At 43.8% G+C, this 26733-nt stretch overlaps 2 protein-coding genes across 9 annotated transcripts in view; both read right to left on the bottom strand.

Annotated features, from left to right (window-relative positions):
* LOC108528675 (protein MEMO1-like) overlaps window positions 1–489 on the bottom strand; it is a 97516-nt gene extending 97027 nt beyond the window's left edge. Inside the window, exons 1-2 of the mRNA XM_017870611.1 lie at window positions 407–489; window positions 229–311 (exon numbers count right to left, since the gene is read on the bottom strand). Coding sequence (XP_017726100.1) covers window positions 229–311; window positions 407–489 — 166 coding nt within the window. The remainder of the gene's footprint in view (window positions 1–228; window positions 312–406) is intronic.
* Window positions 490–938: 449 nt separating this feature from the next.
* On the bottom strand, window positions 939–26733 carry DPY30 (dpy-30 histone methyltransferase complex regulatory subunit). 8 transcript variants are annotated; one of them, XM_017870644.1, is made up of 7 exons: window positions 26630–26733; window positions 26318–26389; window positions 26176–26223; window positions 16433–16575; window positions 10580–10711; window positions 10326–10378; window positions 1168–1336 (listed from the first exon to the last, which is right to left on the bottom strand). In XM_017870644.1, the coding sequence occupies exons 2-6, from the start codon at window positions 26351–26353 to the stop codon at window positions 10375–10377; spliced, it is 363 nt and encodes a 120-aa protein (XP_017726133.1). In that variant the 5' UTR covers window positions 26354–26389; window positions 26630–26733; the 3' UTR covers window positions 1168–1336; window positions 10326–10374. The 8 variants fall into 8 exon arrangements, with proteins under 8 accessions (XP_017726141.1, XP_017726133.1, XP_017726135.1 ...); XM_017870652.1 differs by lacking the exon at window positions 10580–10711 and having other exon boundaries at window positions 939–1336; XM_017870646.1 differs by lacking the exon at window positions 1168–1336 and having other exon boundaries at window positions 9742–10378; window positions 26318–26418; window positions 26630–26717.

Raw genomic sequence — 26733 nt, 5'->3', positions numbered from 1 at the left:
ACCCCCGGCAGGGCCCTCCAGCCCGGCCGCCCGCCGCCGGCCCCGCCCCGCTCCTCCTCCCGGCCGCGCGGCGAGGTTAACGGCGGAAACTGGACAGGCCTGACGGCATCTGGGGTCGGGCAGCCCCGCGAGGAGGCAGCGGCGGCTGCAGCTACGCGCACACAAAAGCCCAGGGCCGGGGCCTGAACCGGGGAAGGCAGACCCGGAGAAGAGCCAACGCTTCCTTACTCGCCACTCTAACGGGTCCTGCCCACTGAGCATGCCCAGCACCGCTGCCTAGCCCGCCGAGGAATCTCAACGTGCACGCTCCGCTCTCCGGGGTTTAGCGGCAGCAGAGGCTGGGAGGTGGGGGCAGGGCACGGGGAGCAGGACGCAGCCGCAAGGCAAGCCCCCTCCCCCAGCCAACTTCCTCAAATGGAGAGCACCTAGGGCTCCCGGATGCGGCTTTCCACGAGGACAGTCCCGCGGGTATCCAACATACACAGGCATGTTTCATGGATTCGCACCCCCAAGGTCTCATTCCTAGGGTGGCCACGCCGGGAAGTTCATCTGTAGAAGCAGGCACATGGTAAAGTGTGCCTGTGGTCCTGCAACTGCTAGTTTTTGCCTCACAGGGTCACCCTTACCACCTAACGGTGGCTTTGACACTGTAACCATTTCTCTTGTTTCATGTTATATTTATATAGGTGCATGTCTTATCTCGCTAACTAAAGTGCTTGATATAACTAGCCTCAGTTACCCTCAACTGTAAAATGGGGACACTCAAGGAATGTACCTAGGATTATAAGAGCTGCTGAATGTGAACAGCCTGACAGGGTAAGCATACAACAAATACTATTTTAACCCTTGTCATCTTATAAATCCCAGTATTGCACATAAATGTCAGGAGCAAATAATTTTTTTACAACTGTGTAAGAATCACAGCAAAGGAGGCTATCTTGGACCTCTGAGGAAATGTTAGTGTTACAGAGTACACCATTGCAAAAGTAGGAATAGAGGAAGAGAAAGTTGCATACATCCAATGAAAGTTTTGGGGCAAACACTATGTTTGTAACTGCATGGACATGGTACCTCCTGCCTATAATCCCAGCACTTAGGGGGTCTTAGGCAGTAGGATTGCTTGAGGCCAAGAGTTCGAGACCAGCCTGGGGAATATAGGAAACCCTGTTTCTATAAATTTTTATTTTTTAATTTTTCGGGTGTGGTGGCTTCGCCTGTGGTCCTAGCTACTTGGTAGGCGGAGGCAGGAAGATCACTTGAGCCTAGGAGGTCAAGGCTACAGTGAGCCATGATCACGCCACTGCATTCCAACCTAGGCAACGTGCGCAGCAAGACCCTGTCTCAAAAAAGAAAAGAAAAAAAAATTATATCTGAGTTTCATACTAAACAAGCCCCTGACAGATTCCAGAGTAGATGACTGGCTGTCTAATATTCAAGTTTACTTTTTAAAGCACTATTCTGTTTCCTCTCCTCCTTCCACCTTCTCCAAATTTAGGGCCCAAAGATTTTGTGCAGTATCCCTGTCCTAAAGCCTATTCAATTACTGGAACACTTCTAACTTTCATACCTTTTTCTAATTAGGTTAAAATCTCCACTGCATATTTGTTTACTCAAATTTTACCCTCTCCACCAACTTGCACAAAACATCATATGCAACCAAAAAATGGACATACCATGTAGCCAAAACCTCTTTCTTTTCTTTTTTTTTTTTTTTTTTTTTTTGAGACAGAGTCTCGCCCTGTCACCCAGGCTGGAGTGCAGTGGCTTGATCTCGGCTCACTGCAACCTCCACTTCCTGAGTTCAAGCGATTCTCTTGCCTCAGCCTCCAGAGTAGCTGGGATTACAAGTGACCGCCACCATCCCCAGCTAATTTTTGTATTTTTAGTAGAGATGGAGTTTCACTATGTTGGCCAGGGTGGTCTTGAATTCCTGACCTCAGGTGATCCACCCGCCTCAGCCTCCCAAAGTGCTGGGATTACAGGCATGAGCCACTACAGCCGGGCCAAAGCCACTACTTTAGAGGTAACAAAAAATAAGGCTGGAGCTCTGATTACATGGTACTGTTCTGAGAGTACCAAAACTCAGTGATCACTGATGAAATGTAAACTTTTTGTTGTAAGTTTCAAGAAAAGGAAACTGCCCTAAGTGCTTATATGATGATGGTTCTTGTGGTTATTTATTGCTGATTTTGTTTCTATGGAAAAGAAGGGGCGGAGAGATTGGATACAATTAAACAAAGAAAGCTTAGTATTTCAGGCCCTTCAAATTAGAAAGTCAGATTTGAGTCACTCATCAGCTGTGTGACCATGGGCATCTAGTACTTTAACCTTTTCTAGCCTCAGTGTTATCTGTCAAATGCAAACAGGAGTAATATCTAACTCACAGGCTTGCTGTGAGAATGATTAAGGTACGTTAAAATGCTTCATAAGCTGTTCTTTATAAATATTTGTTCTGATTATTATCCTCTACTCCTAGCAACAGTTCTAGGTCTCATTCCAAACTAGTAATCTAATTTAAAATTCAGCTTTCTCCCTATTAAAATGCTCTACTGAAATTTTTTTGCTGGTCAAACTGAATAAAGACCACAATGCAACTGAACTGAAAGGTTAGCAGATACTATGTTGTATCTCTAGGATTCTCTCAATATATGGCACAATTATTCCCCTGTCCACTTTATTCTAGCTACCTTACTCAAGTACACTCTTGAAAGAAGTTGAAACTATTAATTTATTCACCTCCCCTAAATTAAGGAAAATTCATATAATGCAAATACTTTGTATTTTAGGAGAAGCTTATTTGACAATACTGTACAATTCTCATGTTACTATCAACAATTTCCATTATATCCACTAGTGATTTTCGTTTGACACTCCATAAGCATTATTCATAGTAGGAAGCAAGGAGGAAACCTTTATTAACAGACAATCCTTATGAAGCTAACACTTCAAGAAATAAGAAGGAAGGCCAGGCACCGTGGCTTCTGCCTGTAATCCCAGCACTTTGGGATGCTGAGGCGGGCGGATCACAAGGTCAGGAGTTTGAGACCAGCCTGGCCAATACGGCAAAACCCCGTCTCTACTGAAAATACAAAAATAGACAGGCGTGGTGGCTGGTGCCTGTAATCCCAGCTACTCGGGAGGCTGAGGCAGGAGAATCGCTTGAACCTGGGAGGCAGAGGTTGCGGTGAGCTGAAATCGTGCCGTTGCACTCCAGTCTAGGTGACAAGAGCAAGACTCTGTCTCAAAAAAAAAAAAGAAAGAAAACGGCATTTCCAATATTTATGCAGCACTCAGTAGTAGCAAACGACTAGAAAAAACCACAATGTCCATCAATGTGAAAAACTTGTTAAACTAGGATATACATATGCACCCATTAAAAAGAATGAAGTGGCTGGGCACAGTGGCTCATGCCTATAATCCCAGCACTTTGGAAGGTTGAGGCAGGAGGATCACTTGAGGTCAGGAGTTCAAGACCAGCCTGGGCAACATAGCAAGACAAAAAAAAAAAAAAAAAAACTAAAAACAAATGTTAAAACGTAGCCAGGCACAGTGGCACATGCCTATGGCCTCAGCTACTTGGAAGGCTGAAGCGGGAAGATTGCTTAAGCCCAGGAGTCTAAGACTGCAATGAGCTATGATCACACCACTGCACTCCAGGCTGGGCAACAGAGTGAGACCCCATCTTTAAAAAAAAAAAAAAAAAGAAGAAGAAGAAGAATGAAATGGCACTATATACTAGTATGGAAAGAGTTTCAAAAAAGTGAAAAAAGCAAATTACAGAATGTATAAAGTATGCTTCCATTTGTATAGGAATGAATACTTGTAACTTCATATACTTGCATATGCACGGAATACTTCTAGAAGGTAATAACTTCTAGAAGTAACTGGGTGGCTGAGGTGGAAGGATGGAAAAAGGATTTAACCTTTCCAATGTATGTCTTTGTGTATCTTTTGTATTTTGTGCCATATACATATACTACATACCAAAAAAAAACAAAAAACTCTATTTTTACATCTTTAGGCTTGATTTTGAATCTACACGGCAATATTAAACTGACCATTTTTAGATTCTACTTATCCACAACTGACAGCTTTAGAAGCACCCTAACACTGAAAGCCCTGTAGATCAGAAAAATATTTTACAATAGTTAACAGCCTTTTGAACAAATCAAGAGTAGAGTTTAACACAGAGAAGGTCTTTTGATTTCAACTAAAACTGGTGTTCTAACCTAGTATCAGTCAACTTTGTCCCTGTCTACCTTAGAAAACCAAACTTAATAAACAACATTTATTAAATACTGTGTATCTGAACACTGGACTAAGTATATTAGATATTTAATAATTCCTGTCAGATAAAAATTTATTCATTTCTAATGTTTCGTAATACAATTTTTTATGCAGAGCTTTTTTCCATATTTTTTTATTTTTATTTATTTATTTTTTTTAGATACAGTCTCGCTCTAATTGCCCAGGCTGGAGTGCAGTGGCACGATCTCACTCACTGCAAACTCTGCCTTCTGGGTTCACGCCACTCTCCTGCCTCAGCCTCCGGAGTAGCTGGGACTACAGGCGCCCGCCACCACGCCCGACTAATTTTTTGTATGTTTAGTAGAGACGGGGTTTCATTGTGTTAGCCAGGATGGTCTCGATCTCCTGACCTCGATCCGCCTGCCTCGGCCTCCCAAAGTGCTGAGATTACAGGCGTGACCCACCGTGCCTGGCCCTTTTTTCCATGTTTATTAATATTTAGGATTGTCAGAAATGGAATGACAGAGTCAAAAGATATAAGGAGCCAGGTGCAGTGGCTCACATCTATAATCCCAAAATTTGGGGAGGCCAAGGCAGGAGGATCACTTCAGTTCAAGAGTTGAAGACCAGCCTGGGCAACACAGCAAGATTTCATCTCTACTAAAAATAAAACAAATTAGCCTGACATAGTGTCATGCCCCTGTAGTACCTCACCCTGTAGTACAAGCTACTCAGGAGGCTGAGGCAGGAGAATTGCTTGAGCCCAGGAGTTCAAGGCTGCAGTGACCTATGATTGTGCCACTGCAGTCCAGGCTGACAAAGCAAGACCTTGTCTCCAAAAAAAAAAAAACACACACACACACACACAAAGCTTTGTTAAAGACTGGCAAAGTTGTTTTTGTTTTATTTTGTTTTGAGACAGTCTCGCTCTGTTGCCCAGGGAGTACAATGGCACAATCTCAGCTCACTGTAGCCTCCACAGCCTCTCAGGATCCAGCAATTCTCCTGCCTCAGCCTCCGGTAGCTGGGATTATAGGCACGCACCACCATGCCTGGCTAATTTTTGTATTTTTAGTAGAGATGGGGTTTTACCATATTGGCCAGGCTGGTCTCGAACTCCTGACCTCTGGTGATCCGCCTGCCTTGGCCTCGCAAAGTGCTGGGATTACAAGTGTGAGCCATCATGCCCAGCCAAAGGCTGGCAAGGTTTTTTAAAAAACAATTATTCGTTACCAACTACCCTTTTATCACTGGTGACCTATTTTCCACTATTTTATTACTTTTCTTCTTTGCTAATTTACACCCAGAGATTTTATTTTAATAAATGGATTTTCGGTTATAGCCACTCACAGGTTCATCTTTTGTGCCTCATTTTTCCAGTCTGATGATACGTCATCAGGCCTCCAATTGGTAATGCCATTTTGGAATCCAGTCTAGGAAAATACCTGGCTACAGTTTTGTATGCTCCTCCTAAAACAATTCCGTCGCTTCTAACAGGAAGTTATCCATCTTAAAATCCCACTGTACCTTCTCCTAAATGACGTTTAAATAAAAGTTCAATATTCTTCCTTTAGGTGCATCAGAACTAGGTAAATGATCTCCTTCTATCCAACCCACTCTTCTCCCTTTTTTTTTTTTTTTTTCAATTCAAGGTTTCTATTTCCTCCAGGAATCTATTCCTAATTCACTCTACTGATCCTCCCAACTAACCCACCCACCAACGTAATTTATGAACTCACTCTTAAGGGATACAGTAGGTTTTACTCAATTTTTGTATTTATTTACTAAACAACGTCTGCATTAAATGGTCAAAGGTTAGGAACTGTTTATATGCTTTTCAGTTATATATAATATATGACACCAAAGTATAATAGTAACTTTCTTTTTTGTTGTTTTTTTTTGAGACAGAGTATCGCTCTGTCACCCAGGCTGGAGTGCAGTGGCGCGATCTCGGTTCACTGCAGCCTCAGCCTCCTGGGTTCAAGCAATTCTCCTGCCTCAGCCTCCCGAGTAGCTGGGATTACAGGTGTTGACCACCATGCCCAGCTAACTTTTGTATTTTGGGTAGAGGCAGGGTTTCACCATGTTGGCCAGGCTTGTCTCAAACTCCTGACATCAGGTGATCCACCCACCTCAGTTTCCCGAAGTGCTACGATTACAGGCGTGAGCCACAGTGCCCAGCCATATAGTAGTAACTTTCTAAACTGACTTCCATTTAACCAATTTATGAGAGTAAGTGGAGCTCTCCATTCCCTCAGTAAAATAACACTGAATAATGCCCATGAATAAACTGAACTCTTGACGCTACTGGGCTACACTCTTTAAGAAACTCTCAGCTAGGTGTGGTGTCTCACGCCTGTAATCCCAACACTTTGGGAGGCCAAGGCACGTGGATTACTGGAGGTTAGGAGTTCGAGACCAGCCTGGCCAACATGGTGAAACCCCATCTCTACTAAAAATACAAAGTTAGCTGGGTGTGGTGGTGTGCGCCTGTAATCCTAGCTTCTAGGGAGGCTGAGGCAGGAGAATTGCTTGAACGCAAGAGGCGGAGGTTGCAGTGAGCCGAGATTGTGCCATTGCACTCCAGCCTGGGCAAAAAGAGCGAAACTCTGTCTCAAAAAAAAAAAAAAAACCACACACACACACAGAGAGAGAGAGAGAGAGAGAGAGAGAGAGAGATGGGTTTGAATCCCTGCCAAAAACTTAATTCCTCTGTAACTTTAAGGAAATTATTCAAATGTTTCTTCATCTATAAATGAAGTGTTAAACTAGCTGGTCGTGGTGGTGTGTACCTGTAGTCCCACCTGCTCAGAAGGCTGACGCGAGAAGATGACTTGAGCCCGGGAGTAAGCTATGCTCTCACCACCGGGCTCCAGCCTGGGTGACAGAGCAAGACCCCGTCTCAAAAACAAATAAATAGGCTGGGCGCAGTGGCTCTCACACCTATAATCCCAGCACTGTGGGAAGTTCTGGCAGGTAGATAGCTTGAGGTCAGGAGTTCGAGTTCAAGACTAGCCTGGTCAACACAATGAGAACTCGTCTCTGCAAAAGCTTAAAAAAAAATCAGCCAGGTTCAGCAGTATACCTATGGTCCCAGCTACTCAGAAGGCTAAGGCAAGAAGCTCACTTGAGCCTAGAACTTCAAGGTTGCAGTAAGCTATGGCCATGCCATTGCACTCCAACCTGGGTGACAGAGCAAGACCTCATCTCTAAATAAATAAAGTATTAAAATTAAAATTAAACCTACCCCAAACTTTGAGGGGTGAGGAATATGTTTATGACCTTGATGGTAGTTATGGTTTCAGTGATCTATAGTTATATCCAAAGTAATCAAGTTGTATATATTAAATATATACAGCTTTTTGTTCAATTATACCTTGATAAAGCGATTTTTAAAATAAACAAAAAATAGGGATAATTTTTTAAACTTAAATCACCTCACAGGTTCAAGGATTAAATGACAACTCATGTAAATATTTAGCATGCTGCCTGGCACATAAGTACTCAAGTAAGCATTATGTGGACTGCCAGGAAAAGACATTCCTTGCCAGGCACAGTGGCTTGCACCTGTAATCCCAGCATTTTGGGAGGCCAAGGCAGCAGGATCACATGAGGTCAGGAGTTTGAGACCATCTGGGCAACATAGTGAGACCTCACCGCTTAAAAAAAAAAAAAAAAATTGGCCAGGCGTGGTGGCTCACGCCTGTAATCCCAGCATGTTGGGAGGCCGAGGCGGAACAGATTGCCTGAGCTCAGGAGTTTGCGACCGTCCTGGGCAACACGCTGAAACCCCGTCTGTAGGAAAATACAAAAAATTAGCCGGGTGTAGTAGCATGCGCCTGAAGTCCTAACTACTCGGGAGGCTGAGGCAGGAGAATTGTTTGAACCTGCGAGGCAGAGGTTGCAGCAAGCCACTGCACTCCAGCCTGGGCGACAGAGCAAGACTCCATCTAAAAAAATTAATAAAAAGACATTTCTATTCTCAGCCCTTACCGCTAGGCCAAGTATTGCATATTTACACTTCCAAAACTAGAATATCTTCTAAGTGGTCCTTAACCAGAGGTATCAGAATGCCTTAAAGATTTTTGTCAGGCCGGACACAGTGGCTCACACCTATAATTCCAGCACTTTGGGAGGCCAAGGCGGGCGGATCACCCGAGGTCAAGAGTTCAAGTCCAGCCTGGCCAACATGGTAAAACCCTGTCTCTACTAAAAATACAAAAAGCAGCCAGGCAAGGTGGCACACACCTGTAATCCCAGCTACTGGGGGGACTGAGACAGGAGAATCGCTTGAACCCAGGAGGCGGAGGTTGCAGTGAGCCGAGACTGTACCACTGCACTCCAGCCTGGGCAACAGAGCAAGACTCCATCGCAAAAAGAACAACAAAAAAGGCTCTGTCCCATGGGTCATGTTCACCAGGTGACAGCTTTAGAAGCCCCTTAACACATATATAATACTTATATTATGTACAAATCTTGTATTTTTATATTGATTTTTATGTTTATATTGTTTATACTTATATTTGGAAAGTTCCCCCAAGTAGCTCTGATGAGAATCATCAGTAAACAAACTGCTAGAAGATTATTGATCTCTTAGTAAGATTACCCAATTATGGGCGTTGTGGCTCACACCCATAATCCCAGCACTTTGGGAGGCTGAGGTGGGCAGATCACCTGATGTCAGGAGTTCAAGACCAGCCTGGCCACCATAGTGAAACCCTGTCTCTACTAAAAATACAAAAATTTGCTGGGGACAGTGGCATGCACCTGTAATCTCAGCTACTCAGGAGACTGATACAGGAGAATCAAGCCTGGGAGCTGGAGGCTGCAGTGAGCCAAGATCACATTGCACTCAAGCCTGGGCGACAGAGCGAGACCTTGTCTAAAAAAAAAAAAAAATTACCCAATTACTACTCAGATGTTAAAAAATCACTAAAAAGACTTGGGTGGATTAACTTATGAGTTAGCCAAATAACCAAAATAAATTTGATAGAATACTTACAAAAACTACTATATAAGAAGATCCCAGTATGTCCAGGTTTTTCCTATTCAAATATATAGATCTGCAGATGTGAACCAAAAACAGCACCTCCCACAAGTGTCAGTTCTACTAAAATAAGTATTTCCTGTATTAAAGAAAACTATAAGGCATACCTAATCAGCATTTTTTTTTTTTTTGAGACAGATTCTCGCTCTGTCGCCCAGATTGGAGTGCAGTGGCACGATCTTGGCTCACTGCAACCTCCGCCTCCCAGGTTCAAGCAAGTCTTCTGCCTCAGCCTCCCGATCAGCCTCCCGAGTAGCTGGAACTACAGGAACGTGCCACCACGCCCAGCTAATTTTTGTATTTTTAGTAGAGACGGGGTTTCACCATATTGACCAGGGTGGTCTCGAACTCCTGACCTTGTGATCCACCCACCTCGGCCTCCCAAAGTGCTGGGATTCCAGGCGTGAGCCACCGCACCCAGCCAATCAGCGTTAAATTTCTAACTTTGCAAAGGCCTTAACAAGTTTAGCTTGGAGACATACGACTTTAATAGGCTTCTAATGCAGGGTTTTTCAACTTTGGCACTGACATTTTAAGCTAGATAATTCTTGGGGAGGGAGAAGATGGGCATGCAGGCTGTCCTATTCATTAAGATGTTTTAGCAGCATCTATACGTACTAGATGCCAGTAGAACCCCACCTAGCTGGGCATGGTGGCTCACGCCTGTAATCCCAGCATTTTGGGAGGCCAAGACGTGGATCACAAGGTCAGGAGTTCAAGAACCCCACCTTATTCCAGTCATGACAACCAAAATGTGTCCAGATATCAACAAATGTTCTCTGGGGAAATGGGGGTGGGGAGAGATAATCACTCCTCTTTGAGAACCACTGCTCTAGTGGATGTTTTTTCCTGGCTCTCTTATGGTAGTTTCTCTATTTTCTGAGCTAGTGAGCTATCTCCATTTCTTCACAGGGGACAATGAGAATAGATCCCCAAAAGAACTGGCTGCTGCTTTTTATTGCAAAGAGAAGCAATGAAATTCAGCAACACATTGGTAGAACTGGATTTGAATTCCCATTCAAAAACTTACCAGCAGTGTTGTCTTGAGCATGTCACTTAACCTCTCCAAGTCTGTTTCCTCATCTGCAAAATGGGAATAATAATGTCTACTTTGCAGAGCTGCCATATCAGAGATCATTTAAGTAAAAAAGTACTATGCCTGAAACTTAGTAGGAATGCAATAAATTATAGCTATTACTATAAATGTTGACAACATTAGAGGATATTGTATCCCCTTTGCAATGCTTTTATTAGTACTCCAACTTTATTGTACATTAGAATCACCTGTGATACTTGTTAAGCCATTGAAGACGCCCAGATCCCACCCTCAGAAAGGTCCAGAAACAATGCTGAGAAAAATTTGCTGAATTTTTTACATTATACTTGACTGCTGTATTTTCTCTCTGTTGTAAAACTCTGCAGCATTTGAAGACAGAAGAAAAAGAGAAATTCATGAAACAATCATGTAAAATATGTGTCATACAAAACAAAAACTACTTTAAAATAATGGTGTTTTGACAGTTTATTTTGAAGGTCATTTTAAAAACAAAGTTAAAGACAATCTGAGAAAAAATTGCACAGAATACACTCATTAAATAGGTATGGTTTATGGTGATTAAATCAAAATAAGGGAAATATGTTCTCTTCTGCAATTCCAGAAATAGGTTCTGTTGTCCGGAAGGTTCTTATACATCCAAAAAGGGGGGATAATCATGGAAATTAAAGCTGCCTCTTAATCATGTAAATCTACAGTAGCAACTAAATTTTTCTGTTCTTCCCATTAAGTCAGTTTCGATCTTCAAACTGTGCCTTGTTTTTTAAAAGATAAGATGCTAGAAATTCAATGGGATTTGGTGGTCTGTAAGGGAAAAGAAATCCAAAGTTTAGAAATATATTTCCTAGATGTGTTAATTTAAACATATTGTTCCATAATGAAAACTCATCTTTTTAAGTTTAATTTTCATTTCACAGTCAAAGGACATTTGTAGTAAATAAAATAAACGAGATAAGCAAATTAATTAGCCAACAAAATAGTTTAATGAGACTGAAATTTTTGTATGGCTTAAATCTGGTTATGAACTCAATTTTAAAACATGTTTAAAAAATGTATTGACAATGGGATGATCATTACCCCAGAGAGAATAATGACTTGAAGGGGTCACATGGATGGCTTCTGAGATGCTGGCAGTATTCAGTTTCTTGATCTGACTGCAAGCTACACAGGTATGTTTAGTTTGTGAAAATTCATCAAGCTGTATACCTATGATATGTGTAATATTCTGTGTAATATCCTTCAATAAAAGAACAAAAATAGGACAGTGGATGTAGCATCACTAAGACATGTAGATGAACTCAAGTGACTAGTCAAAGAAGCAACACTAATACAGATAAGTAGGTTATGTTTCTTTTCTAAAAGCTACTTCTTTCTTTCTTCAAATACTTAAAATCAATAATTCTAATACTATTTAATACAACTACAGTGCACCTAAGAAGATAAACACATTTATAAAACTAAGAGGAGATATTTCATATTAACACTTCTATGTAAATTATTCTTGCTGACAATACAAGTCCAAAGATGAAAAACTGGGGAGACATCTATTTTCAACTCTACTATGGAAAGGCATATTGAAAATGTGTTTACAATAATCTCAAAACATTCCCAGAGCACTTTAAACAGCCCTAAGAGCTGTCTACAAATAGACAAGATTTTTCACGTAGTATTTAGGGTTCACACGATGAATTATTTTACCAGAACTCTTTACTTAAAAAATGTATTTGGGGCCAGGCACAATGGCTCATGCCTGTAATCCCAGCACTTTGGGAAGCCGAGGCGGGTGGATCACGAGGTCAGGAGTTTGAGACAATCCTGACCAACATGGTGAAACTCCATCTCTACTAAAAATACAAAAATTAGCCGGTCGTGGTGGTGCGCGCCTGTAATCCCAGCTACCAGGAGGTTGAGGCAGGAGAATCACTTGAACCCGGGAGGTGGAGGCTGCAGTGAGCCGAGATCGCACCACTGCACTCCAGCCTAGGCGACAGAGCAAGACTCTGTCTCAAAAAAAAAAAAAAAAAAATGTATTTGGCCGGGTACGGCGGTGGCTCACACCTGTAATCCTGACACTTTAGGAGGTCAAGGCGGGCAGATCACAAGGTCAGGAGTTCGAGAGCAGCCTGGCCACCATGGTGAAACCCTGTCTCCACTAAAAATACAAAAAATTAGCCAGGCGTGGTGGTGCATGCCTGTAGTCCCAGCTACTAGGGAGGATGAGGCATGAGAATCACTTGAACCCCAAAGGCAGAGGTTGCAGTGAGCCAAGATCAAGCCACTGTACTCCAGCCTGCCGCAACAGAACAAGACTCCGTCTTGAAAAAAAAAAACATACTTGGGCCGGGCATGGTAGCTCATGCTCATACTCCTCACACTTTGGAAGGCCAAGGCGGGCAGACAGCTTGAGCCCAAGAGTTCAAAATCAACCTGGGCAACATGACGAAACCCTGTCTCTACAGAAAATACAAAACATCAGCCAGGCGTGGTGGCACACACCTGTAGTCACAGCTACTCAGGAGGGTTAGGTGGAAAGATCGCTTGAGCTTGGGAGTTTTGAGGCTGCAGTAAGGCATGATTGTCCCCACTGTACTCCAGCTGGGGCAACAGAACAAGACTCCATGTCAAAAAAAGAAACTTTTTTTTTTTTTACAAAAAATATATTTACTGGCCAGACGCAGTAGCTCACGCCTGTAATCCCAGGACTCTGGGAATCCAAGGAGGATCACTTCCAAGCCTGGGCAAGATAGTAAGACCCCAACTCTTCAAAAAAGCTTAAAAATTAGCCTGGCAGGCCGGGCGCGGTGGCTCAAGCCTGTAACCCAGCGCTTTGGGAGGCCGAGACGGGCGGATCACGAGGTCAGGAGATCGAGACCATCCTGGCTAACACTGTGAAACCCCGTCTCTACTAAAAAATACAAAAAACTAGCTGGGTGAGGTGGCAGGCGCCTGTAGTCCCAGCTACTCGGGAGGCTGAGGCAGGAGAATGGCGTGAACCCGGGAGGCGGAGCTTGCAGTGAGCTGAGATCCAGCCACTGCACTCCAGCCTGGGCGACAGAGCTAGACTCCGTCTCAAAAAAAAAAAAAAAAAAAAAATTAGCCTGGCATAGTGGCACACACCTGCAGTCCCACCTACTCAGGACGCGGAGATGAGAGGATTGCTTAAGCCCAGAAGGCTGAGGCTGCAGTGAGTGGTGATCTCGCCACTGCACTTCAGCCTGGATGATAGAGCGAGACCCTGTCTCAAAAAAATTAACAATTAAAAAAAAAATTTAATGTATTTAGGAGCTTGAACTTAAAAATTTTTTCAAATGTTTTTCTAGCATTTAAAGTAGTATTTGGAGGCCAGGCATAATGGTTCATGCCTGTAATCCCAACACTTCGGAAGGTCGAGGCAGGTGGATCACCTGAAGTCAGGAGTTCCAGACCAGCCTGATCAACATGGTAAAACCACATCTCTACTAAAAATACAAAAATTAGCCAGGCGTAATGGCAGGCACCGGTAGTTCTAGCTACTCTGGAGGCTGAAGCAGAAGAATTGCTTGAACCCAGGAGGCGGAGGTTGCAGTGAGCCAACATTGTGCCACTGCACTCCAGCCTGGGCAACATAGCAAGACTCAGTCTCAAAAAATAAATAAATAAATAAATACAGTAATATTTTAAATTTCTAATATATTAGTCTTCCCTAGAGGAAAAACAAAAAAATAGAAAAGATACCTTTTTTTTTTCCTTTTTTGCCTTTTTTTTTTTTTTTAAGACTAGTCAAGTGCAGTAGCGAGAAGGCGGGGAAAGAGTAGAATACGGGAATAAGGGCCAGGCGCGGTGGCTCACGCCTATAATCCCAGCAGTTTGGGAGGCCAGGCCAATCACCTGGGGTCAGGAGTTAGAGACCAGCCTGGCCAACATGGTGAAACCCCGTCTCTACTGAAAATACAAAAATTAGTCATGTGTGGTGGCACACACCGGTAGTCCCAGCTATTCGGGAGGCTGAGGCAGGAAAATCATTTGAACTGGGAATCAGAGACTGCAGTGACCTGAGATTGTGCCACTGCATTCGAGCCTGGGCAACAAAGACTCTGTCTCAAAACAAAACAAAACAAAACAAAAACAGGCTGGGCGCAGTGGATCACCTGAGGTCAGGAGTTCGAGACCAGCCTGGCCAACATGGTGAAACCCCATCTCTCCTAAAAATACAAAAATTAGCTGGGTGTGCTGACAGGCACCTATAATCCCAGCTACTCAGGAGGCTGAGGCAAGAGAACTGCTTGAACCCAGGAGGTGGAGGTTGCAGTGACCCGAGATCATGCCACTGCATTCCAGCCCTGGTGACAAATACAAAACTCTGTCTCAAAAAAAAAAAAGGAGTAGAATAAGGAGCTTGATCTGTAAGACTATCAACAATCGAGTTAACTCACTACCTTCAGACCAGCCAAGATACCCATATTTTAATTGTTGATAGTAGAGCCAAGATACAGCTCACAGTCATAAATAGTAATTTACAAATATAGCCATCAAAAACAAATATTTACTGCTCATTCATATAATTTTTATATAAACAAATTATCTATTCTAAGTTAATAACTCACTTTTACTATAAGAAAAGATATATTTCCTTTTTTTTTTTTTCTGAGGCAGGGTCTCACTCTGTCACCCACGCTGGAGTGCAGTGGTGCGATCACAGCTCACTGCAGCCTCAAACTCCTGGGCCCAAGCCCAAGCGATCCTCCCACCTCGGCCTCCCAAGCAGTGCGGGCTAAGGCATACACCACCACACCTGGCTGAGAAGAGACATAATTCCATCAAGTTCTTTATCAAGTTATGTCAGTTTGCTATTATAATGTTTATTATTATTCTTTGAATAAAACAGAATATGCACCTAATAAATGTTGACTAATCTAACTTGCAAAACCAATTTTCTTATTAGATTTGCTTACACAAAAAAGAATTTAGGTGAGAAATACTGGGGAAAATATGTTAAAGAAAGAGAAATAATTGTACTCTTACTATTAAGAAAATTTAAGGCCAGCCTCAGTGGCTCACTCCTGTAATGCCAGCACTTTGGGAGGCCGAGATGGGCAGATCACAAGGTCAAGAGATCGAGATCATTCTGGCCAACACGGTGAAACCCCATCACTGCTAAAAATACAAAAACTAACCGGGCGTGGTACTGGGTCCCTGAGCTGCTCGGGAAGCTAAGGCAGAATCGCTTGAACCCATGAGATGGAGGTTGCAGTGAGCCATGATCGCGCCACTGCACTCCAGCCTGGCGACAGAGCGAGACTCCAAACCTTGTCTCTACTAAAAATACAATAACCAGCCAGGCATGGTGGCAGGTGCCTGTAATCCCAGCTACTCGGGAGACTGAGGTAGGAGAATCGCTTGAACCCAGTGAGGTGGAAGTTGCAGTGAGCCGGGGTTGCACCACTGCACTCTAGCCAGGGACACAGAGCAAGATTCTATCTCAAAAAATAATAATAGGCCGGGTGCAGTGGCTCATGCCTGTAATCCCAGCACTTTGGGAGGCTGAGGCGGGCAGATCACTTGAGGTCAGGAGTTCAAGACCAGCCTGGCCAACATGGTGAAACCCCATCTTTATGAAAAATACAAAAATTAGCCAGGCGTAGTGGCACACACCTGTAGTCCCAGCTACCCAGGAGGCTGAGACACAAGAATCACTTGAAACCAGGAGGCAGAGGTTGCAGTGAACAGAGATCACACCACTGTACTCCAGCCTGGGCAACAGAGTGAGACTCTGTCTCAAAATAACAATAATAATAATAAAAAATTATAATCATGAAGACTATGGAGAGACAAAGAAAAATGTTATGTCACAATAAGTAAAAAGAAGATTCAAAATTACAAGCATGTCATGATCACAAATCTTTACAAATATGCATATGATCTAAGACTGGTGGGAAAAAATTTAAATGTCTGAATTATGAGATTATGGCTAAGTACTTTCTTAAAAACTTTAACATCCATAAATCACACAGAAAAATGTTGCTATACATAACTAATGATATTTCATATAGGGGAATCTATTTTGCTTTCTTTACTAACTCCTTTTGTGGACACAATTATCTTACCTTTCCTTTGCAAGCACAGCAAGTCCCTGTAATAAGATAGGCACAACTGTCTGATCCAGGTAGGCACGAGTTGGCAAAGACTGGAGATCTACCTTCTGCTTTGATGACTTTTCTGCATTAATCTTCTCATTTTCTACTATCCTCTAGTGAATTCAAAAAAAAGTGCATGAACATTTCAAATAAATGTTATTTTGAGTGCTAAACAAAACTAATGGAAATATGACACTAACAGAAAAGGCAAATCAATGACTAGAAAGATGGTACTAGACCACAAACTTCTCTGCCCAAAATAAATTCAGACCCATCTTTCAATCTCATTCAAGCTCTTTCTCTCCAAAAGCACCACATTATCTCATTCTTCTAATGTCATGTCTCCCTTTCCTTCTGACTTTGTAGGAGTAAACACAAATCCTTTTTCTCTTTTTCATGTAAGTATCTTCTTAGAGTGTGTTCCCAAAAAAGACTGGACATGACACCAAACAGCACCCAATCATAGTAAGAAAGCTGGTCACAGCAGAGACAGCAAGCTTCAGGGTCCAAGGCTTATACACTCAAGAGAATAGAGCTAAAATTTATTATCATTGTCTTGTATTCACTGTTGTCATTTTTATGGTTACCCTGTATTTATCACAATGAGAATGCTTTTCCCTTTATGTTTCTTTTGTAAAGAAATACATCCAGCCTGGGCAACTGCAAAATCCAGTCTTTACCAAAAATACAAAAACCAGGCCGGGCATGGGGGATCACGCCTGTAATCCCAGCACTTTGGGAGGCCAAGGTGGGCAGATCACGAGATCAGGAGATCGAGACCATCCTGGCTAACACGGTGAAACCCCGTCTCTATTAAAAATACAAAAAATTAGCCGGGCGTGGTGGCAGGCACCTGCAGTCCTAGCTACTCGCAAGGCTGAGGTGGGAGAATGGCGTGAACCCGGGAGGCGGAGCTTGCAGTGAGCCGAGATCGCGCCATTTCACTCCAGCCTGGGTGACGGAGCGAGACTCCGTCTCAAAAAAAAAAAGAATAAATAAATAAATAAAAATAATTATAAATAAATGAAGTTTAAAAAATAATAAGTTATATTTCATTCTTCACAACTCCCAAATTTTGGAGCTATCAAATAGATTCGGGCTGACATTCAGAGCATTAAAAAGTAACTTATTGCCTCCATCACACTTACATTTTTAAAACTAATATATTAAAAAATTTTGCGGCTTGCGCGGTGGCTGACACCTGTAATCCCAGCACTTTCGGAGGCCAAGGCAGGCCGACCACGACTCAGGAGTTCAAGACAGCCTGACCAATATGGCGAAACCCCATCTCTACTAATAATACAAAAATTAGCTGGGCGTGGTAGTGCGCACCTGTACTCCCAGTTACTCAGGAGGCTGAGGCAGAAGAATCGCTTGAACCCGGGAAGTGAAGTTTGCAATGAGCCAAGATCACACCACTAGACTCCAGCATGGGTGACAGAGAAAGACTCCATCTCAAAAAATAAAAATTAAAAAAGAACTAGACAGGCATGGTGGTGCACACCTGTAATCCCAGCTACTTAGGAAATTGAAGCACGAAAATCACTTGTACCCGGGAGGCAGAGGTTGCAGTGAGCTGAGGTCATGCCACTGCACTGCAGCCTGGGTAACACAGCAGGATTCCGTCTCAAAAAGGAAAAAAAAAGGCCGGGCACGGTGGCTCACGCCTGTAATCCCAGCACTCGGGGAGGCCCAGGCAGGTGGATCACGCGGTCAGGAGTTCAAGACCAGCATGACCAACATGGTGAAACCCCGTCTCTACTAAAAATACAAAAATTAGCCAGGCGTAGTAGTGCGCGCCTGTAATACCAGCTACTCAGAAGGCTGAGGCAAGAGAATCGCCTGAACCCGGGAGGCGGAGCTTGCAGTGAGCTGAGATCGGGTCATTGCACTCCAGCCTGGGCGACAGAGTGGGACTCTGTCTCAAAAAAAAAAAAAGGTTGATTTTTTAAAAAAATTTTAGGTATTTAAAATGGGAGCTGGATGTGGTAGCTCACACCTGTATTCCCAGCACTTTGGGAGGCCGAAGCAAGGGGATCGGCTGAGTCCAGAGTTCAAGACCAGCCTGACCAACATGGTGAAACCCCATCTCTACTAAAATTACAAAATTAGCCAGGCGTGGTGGCGTAGGCCTGTAATTCCAGCTACTTGAAAAGCTGAGGCAAGAGAATCGCTTGATCCCGGGAGGCGGAGGTTGCAGTGAGCCAAGATTGCACCACTGCACTCCAGCCTGGGAGTCTTGCTTTTGACAGAGCAAGACTCCATCTCAAAACAATAAAAAAAATAAAAATGAAAGAGACAAAAAAAATAAGAAGAAGAAACGGCTCTAAAAGGACAAAACAGTATTCCCAAGAGCACTTTCATCTAAATAAACTTTTGCTTCAATCATACTCAAACTAGATATAAAAGAGTCGACAAAGAAAACTTTTTCTACTTTTAATTTTATTTTGGTAAAAGTGAGAAAAAACCTTTAATCACATTATCTGTAACATATATAGCATGGTTTCCAAAGACACTTCCCATAACTATGTCAGACAACTTCTGCTTATGATTTTTCAATCTAATTTTGGAATTAAAGGTAATTTTCTATTAAATACAAAGTTTTTTAATCTATAAAATACTATTTATTTTGTCCATGGACTGAAAATTTTATTTTTCATTAGTAAATTTCAACAGATAATTAGCACACCATCACTTCAGAAATTCTAACTGAGCCTTTGTAAAAGTCAGCTTTCCATTGCAGAAAAGACTATACAACTTCATTATTTCTGAAAACTGACAGTATCATCTTGAATGAATTTTCATCCCCTAAATCAAAATCCACTATGTTCAAAACTTCACGTTGATCACAACAAAGACAATGTGACAAACTTCAAAATCTCACAATGTATTTCCTAAAAACAGTCCTAACTTCCACAGTATACGTATACAATAAAAACTACTCGGGACCAGGAGCAGTGGCTCACATCTGTAATCCCAGTACTTTGGGAAGCCAAGGCAGGAGGACTGCTTGAGCGCAGGAGTTTGAGACCAGCTTGAGCAACATAGTGAGACCCTGTTACTATTTTTTAGAAAATAATTTTAGGCCGGGCACAGCGGTTCACGCCTGTAATCCCAGCACTTTAGGAGGCCGAGGCAGGTGGATCACAAGGTCAGGAGTTCGAGACCAGCCTGACCAACATGGTGAAACCCCATCTCTACTAAAATACAAAATTAGCTGGGCGTGGTGGCAGGCACCCATAATCCCAGCTACTCAGGAGGCTGAGGCAGGAGAATTGCTTGAACCCTGGAGGTAGAGGTTGCAGTGAGCTGAGATTGTGCAACTGCACTCTAGCCTGGGTGACAGAGTGAGACTCCATCTCAAAAAAATAATAATAATTTTTAAAAAACAGTTTGGCAGGGCGCGGTGGCTCACACCTGTAATCCCAGTACTTTGGGAGGCCAAGGCAGGTGGATCACCTGAGGTCAGGAGTTCAAGACCAACCCGCCCAACATGGTGAAACCCTGCCTCTTATTAGAAATACAAAAATTAACCAGGCGTGGTGGCATGTACCTGTAATCCCAGGACTCAGGAGGCTGAGGCAGGAGAATTGCCTGTCCAGCCTGGGCGACAGAGCAAGGCTCCATTTCAAAAAAAGAAAAAAATATTTTAACTTGCAAGTTACATGACATTATAATGCCTACAATAAGAAAGCCAATAAGAAAGAGCAGTGCGGCTGGCTGTGGTGACTCATGCCTGTAATCCCAATACTTTGGGAGGCCAAGGCAGGCAGATCACCTGAGGTCAGGAGTTCAAGAACAGCCTAGTCAACATGGAGAAAACGCAACTCTATTAAAAATACAAAACTAGCCGGGTGTGGTGGCACATGCCTGTAATCCCAGCTATTTGGGAGGCTAAGGCAGCAGAATCACTTGAACCTGGGAGGCGGAGGTTACGGTGAGCTGAGACCGCACCATCGCACTCCAGCCCAGGCAACAAGAGCAAAACTCCGTCTCAAAACAAAAAAAAAAAAAAGAGCAATGCCTAAGCAACTCCTATAACTCCTGTAATAAATTTCTTAACCAAATCCTCCCATTTATTTCATTTGAACATTTACGAATTATCTACTATGTGCCAATTGTGATGCTCAATTTCACTTAAGTCAAAATCTTGAACTAATCTAAAAATAGGTATATCCAAACTACCACAAACAAACAATGAGCTGGTAAGACAGTGCAGAACAGTCATCACAAAAAGAGGAGAAATGAGGTGAGTACTATGACTGTCCCAGCTTCCTGCTTTCTGCCTGGAGAACTTACAGGATGCAATGTAGGGAGAGAGAATGTGAACAGAGCCCAGTAGTCTCCCTGAGTTGAGAAGACAGAGTTGAAAATTCTGGGAGACCAAAACAACTAAAATTTGCAAAGCAGAGCACTGAAGAGAAGAAAGGTGTGTGGAGACAAGAACTGCACAGAAAAAGACTAAAGATATTGCCTTCCAGGCTTCAGGTGAATACTTATCAATAGATGGCTATAAGTCAACTACCCAAGGCCAGGGAAACAACCATCTTGTGTTAGTCCATTTGCATTGCTATAAAGAAATACCTGAGGGTGGGTAATTTTATAAAGAAGAGAGGTTTATTTGGCCACAGTTCTGCAAGCTACCCAAGCATGGCACCAGCATCTGCTTCTGGTGAGGGCTTCAGGGAGCAATGAATCATGACAGAGACGGAAGGGGAACGGGTGTGTCATATAACAAGAGAGGGAGCAAGAGAGAAAGGAGTAGGTGCCAGGCTCTTTTTAACAATCAGATCTCATGGTAACTAATAGAGTAAGAACTGACTCATTACCAAAAGATGGCACCATGCCAGTCATGAGGGATCTGCCCCCATGACCCAAACACCTCCCACTAGGCCCCACTTCCAACATTGGGGGTCACATTTCAACATGAGACTTGGAAGGGACAAATATCTAAACTATATTACACCAGGAGGAACAATCCTTGCAGCTCACACAGGCTGCAAACAGTTTGTGTTCCAGTGACACAGGGGGAGAAAATCTCATAATACGCCAGCCGTGGTGGCTCACACGTGTAATCCCAACACTTTGGGAGGCCAAGGCAGGTGGATCACCTTAGGTCACGAGTTTGAGACCATCCTGGCCAACGCGGTAAAACCCCGTCTCTACTGAAAATACAAAAATTAGGCAGGCATGGTGGCACATGCCAGTAATTCCAGCTACTCGGGAGGCTGAGGCAGGAGAATCACTTGAACCCAGGAGGTGGAGGTTGCACTGACCCAAGATTGTGCCACTTCCAGCCTAGGCGACAAGAGCAAAACTCCATCTCAAAAAATAAAAATAAAAAAAGGTGAAACGCTTGCACCCGGGAGGCAGAGGTTGCAGAGAACCGAGAGCGCGCCACTACACTCCAGCCTGGGTGACAGAGCGAGACTCCATCTCAAAAAAAAAAAAAATTATAATGTATTCCCGCCGGACATGGCGGCACACACCTCTAGTCCCAACTGCTCAGGAGGCTGAGGTGGGAGGATCATTTAAGACCAGGAGTTTGAGGCTACAGTGAGCTATGATCATGCCACTGTACCCCTACCCCAGCCTGGGTGAAAGAGCAAGACTTGGTCTTAAAAACAAACAAACAAACAAATAAACAAATAAATAAATAAATAAATACATTTGGCCGGGCACAGTGGCTCACACCTGTAATCCCAGCACTTTGGGAGGCTCAGGTGGGTAGATCACAAGGTCAGGAAATCAAGACGATCCTGGCCAACATGGTGAAACCTCATCTCTACTAAAATACAAAAAGTTAGCCAGGCATGGTGGCTCCCAGCTACTTGGGAAGCTGAGGCAGGGGAATCACTTGAACCCGGGAGGCGGAGATTGTAGTGAGCCGAGATCGCGCCACTGCACACCAGCCTGGTGACAGAGCAAGACTTTGTCTCATTAAAAGAAAAAACAAACAAACAAAAAAAAACCATGTATAATATATTCTATATGTTCACAACAGAAAAAAGCATAAGTAGGCCAGGTGCAGTGGCTCACACCTGTAATCCCAGCACTTTGGGAGGCTGAGGCGGGCAGATCACTTAAGGTCAGCAGTTTGAGACCAGCCTGACCAACACAGTGAAACCCCACCTCTACTAAAAACACAAAAATTAGCTGGGCATGGTAGCGGGTGCCTGTAATCCCAGCTACTTAGGAGGCTGAGACATGAGAATCACTTCAACCTGGGAGGCAGAGGTTACACTAAGCCGAGATCGCGCCATTGCACTCCAACCTGGAGATAGAGCAAGACTCAGTCTCGAGAAAAAAAAAGAAAAAGAATAAAAGTTAGGTAAACTGATCTTTTTTTTTCTTTTTTGAGACAGCATCTCACTCTGTCACCCACCCTGCAGTGCATTGGCATGATCTTGGTTCACTCCAGCCTTGGCCTTCCAGGCTCAAGCAATCCTCCCACCTCAATCTCCTGAGTAGCTGGGACTATAGGCATGCATTTTTCTTTTCTTTTTTTTTTTTTTAGATGGGGTCTCACTATGTTGCCCAGGCTAGTCTTAAACTCCTAGATTCTAGGAATCCTCCCACCTTGGCCTCCCAAAGAGCTGGGATTACAGGCATGAGTCACGTCCCATGGCAAAATATTTTTTTTAAATAATGGCTGAAATTCTTCCAAATTTGATGAAAATTCTAAACCACAGATCCAAGAAGCTCAATGAATCCTAAGCAGAAGCATTAAAAGGAAAAAACTGGCTGAGCACGGCAGCTCACACCTGTAATCCCAGCACTCTGGGAGGCCGAGGCTGGCGGATCACGAGGTCAGGAGATCAAGACCATCCTGGCTAACACAGTGAAACCTCCTCTACTAAAAATACAAAAAAAATTAGCTGGGCGTGCCTGTAGTCCCACCTACTTGGGAGGCTGAGGCAGGAGAATGGTGTGAACCCAGGTGAGCCGAGACCACACCACTGCACTCCAGCCTGGGCGACAGAGCGAGACTCCATCTCAAAAAAAAAAAAAAAAAGAAAGAAAGAAAAGAAAAAAACTACACCAAGACACACCACAACCAAATAACTTTAAAACACTGATATAAAGAAAATCTCAAAAGTAGCAAGAAGACGTTATTTATTGAGGAGCAAAGATAGGAACGATAGCAAGCTTCTTTTCAGAAACAATGTCCGCCAGAAGACCGTGAAGTAATCTACAACTAGCAAAATATCTTCTAAAACAAGGGCAAAATAATGACTTTTCAGACATTCAGAAGCTGAAAGAATTCCTTACCAGCAGAAGTGAACTACAAGAAATGTTCAAGGAAGCCCTTTGTCCAGGAAGAAAATACCTTTTGGAAAGATGGAAATCTAGACCTACACAAAACAATGAAGATCTACAGAAATGGTCAATATGTGGATAAATGTAAAATTCTCCTTTTTTTGTACTGTTTAAATATCTTTAAAGTGACTTTTTTTTTTTTTTTGCTTTTGAGACAAGGTTTTGCTCTCTCCACTCAGGATGGTGTGCAGTGGTGCAATTAGGGCTCACTGCAGCTTCTGCCTCCCGGGCTCAAGTGATCCTCCTGCTTCAGTCTCCCTAGTAGCTGGGACTGTAGGCACCTACCGTCACACCCAGCTAATTTTCCTTTTTTTTTTTTTTTTTTTTTGTAGAGACAGGGTTTGTAGGCTGGTTTCAAACTCCTGAGCTTAAGCGGTTTACCAGCCACCATGCCCAGCCAACTTTTTTATTTTTGAGATGGAGTCTCACTCTGTTGCCCAGGCTGGAGTACAGTGGCACGATCTCGGCTCACTGCAACTCTGCCTCCGGGGTTCAAGCAATTCTCCTGCCTCAGCCTCCTGAGTAGCTGGGATTACAGGGGCTTGCCACCACGCCTGGCTAATTTTTGTATTTTTAGTAGAGATGGGGTTTCACCATGTTGGCCAGGCTTGAAATCCTCACCTCAAGTGATCCACCCACCTCAGACTCCCAAAGTGCTGGGATTACAGGTGTGAGCCACCACACCTGGCCTGTATGCTTTTTATTAAAAAACAAGACGTGTGATTCAGTTTGGATAAATGAGAGTAACAGCATTTCTAACCACAGTAATAATAGTAACAGCTGTTAATATTTTTTCTAGCCTTGGCCAGGCACGGTGGCTCACACCTACAATCCCAGCACTTTGGGAGGCTGAGGCTGGCGGACCATGAGGTCAAGAGATAGAGACCAGCTGGCTAACACAGTGAAACCCCGTCTCTACTAAAAAAAATACAAAAAATTAGCCGGGCATGGTGGTGGGTGCCTGTAGTCCCAGCTACTTGGGAGGCTGAGGCAGGAGAATGGCGTGAACCCGGGAGGCGGGGCTTGCAGTGAACCGAGATCTCACCACTGCACTCCAGCCTGGGCAACAGAGCAAGACTCTGTCTCAAAAACAAAACAAAACAAAACAAAAAATTTCTAATGTTTTACTATGTGCCACACACACTCTTAAGTAATTTGCCTGTATCTTCAGCCCCATAAGGCTCAGAGAAGTTCAGTAACTTGTTCAAGGTCACCAGAAAGTATATTGGGAGCTGTATTTTCAACCTAGGCAGGTTGACATTTTTGCAGTAGAATTACGTTGTATTACTAATTTTTTTTTTTTAAGACAAAATCTCGCTCTGTCGCCCAGGATGGAGTACAGTGGCATGATCTCGGGTTCAAGGGATTCACGATTCTCCTGCCTCAGCCTTCCGAGTAGCTGGGATTAGTAGAGACGAGGTTTCACCATGTTGGCCAGACTGGTCTGGAACTCCTGACCTCAGGTAATCAGCTCACACTGGCCCTCAAAGTGCTGGGATTACAGGGGTAAACCACTGCATCTGGCCTTACTTTTTGGGGGGGGCCAGGGAGAGGAGAAGAGGGACAGGGTCACGTGCTGACACCCAGGCTGGAGTGCAGTGGTGCGATCATAGCTCACTGCAGCCTCAACCTCCCCAGCTCCAGCAATCCTCTCACTTCAGCCCAGGAGTTACTGAACTCTAAAAAGAAATAAATACTTATTAAATGTTGACTCCTCCAGCACACTATTCTGCTACAAAGACCAACAGATTACCTAATTTTATTTTTTACTTTTTTTTCTTTTTTGAGCCGGAGTCTCTCTCTGTCGCCCAGGCTGCAGTGCGGTGACGCGATCTCGGCTCACTGCAACCTCAGTTTTCCAGATTCAAGCGATTCTCTGCCCTCAGCCACCCGAATAGCTGGGATTACAGCCATCCACCATCATGCCTGGCTAATTTTTATATTTTTAGTAGAGACGGGGTTTCACCATGTTGGTCAGGCTGGTTTGGAACTCCTGACCTCAGGTGATCCACCAGCCTCGGCCTCCCAAAGTGCTGGGATTACAGGCGTGGGCCATCGTGCCCAGCGAAGGGTTTCTTAATTTTAATATGCGATTTTTACGTAGCAACATCCCAAAAGATCGATTAAAAGCCACCAAGCAAAATGATTTAGACAGTATCCCTCAAGAATGTGTTTCGTAATAAAAGTTCAATCCTTTGGCTCAAACCTAATTTGTATGTCTGTACACCAAGAAGCATTAGTACTAATAAAACAAGCTACCCATAACTTGATACTATTCAGTTCACGATAACAAAGTTTTCCCTTGTGCATAGTAACCTAGTAAAATCAGATCCCAAGTTTTCTCCAGCTCGCAAGAGACAACACAGATGAGGCATAGGAACTGGACGAGTTACCTCAACGTTGTCTGTGAGACCGTACTCAGAGTGAGGATTTTCTGCAACCTAGAAAACAAAACACCGGTCACAGAGATATAAGTCCCCCCTTTCTCGCTGCCTCCCTGAACACCACCACCCTGAATTGAAGGCCTCCTGATACCTGCGTTTGTCCCTCCAGCATCTGCTCCGGCTCCATGGCGGACCCTGCAAATCACAGTCCCCGGATACCAGTCTTGGAAAACAAGAAGAGCCGCGAGTTACCTGGGAGATTTCAACACGAAGACGCCAGGATGGAGTGCAGCCTAGCCCCCGACCCCGCCCCTCACCCCCACCTGGGCGCGGGAGCACCCCGAGCAGTAGAGCAGCAGAATGGGACAGTCCACAACTGGGCGCCTACATGGAGTCTGGAAACTCTACGGCAGTCCCAAGTACCTAGAATGAGTGAGAAAGTGGGGTAAAGGAAGCTGATTACCCGCGCCCAAGCCGTTCGTTCTTTAGAACCCTACACCGCGCCACCAACTCCCAGCACCAACAGCTCCGGCCGTAAGTGACGGCTGTCGCACGACTGCCGCGCCT

This window comes from Rhinopithecus bieti, unplaced genomic scaffold, assembly GCF_001698545.2.
Source record: "Rhinopithecus bieti isolate Rb0 unplaced genomic scaffold, ASM169854v2 scaffold_5341, whole genome shotgun sequence".
Lineage (NCBI taxonomy): Eukaryota > Metazoa > Chordata > Mammalia > Primates > Cercopithecidae > Rhinopithecus > Rhinopithecus bieti.
This window is presented reverse-complemented; position numbering and strand designations above follow the sequence as displayed.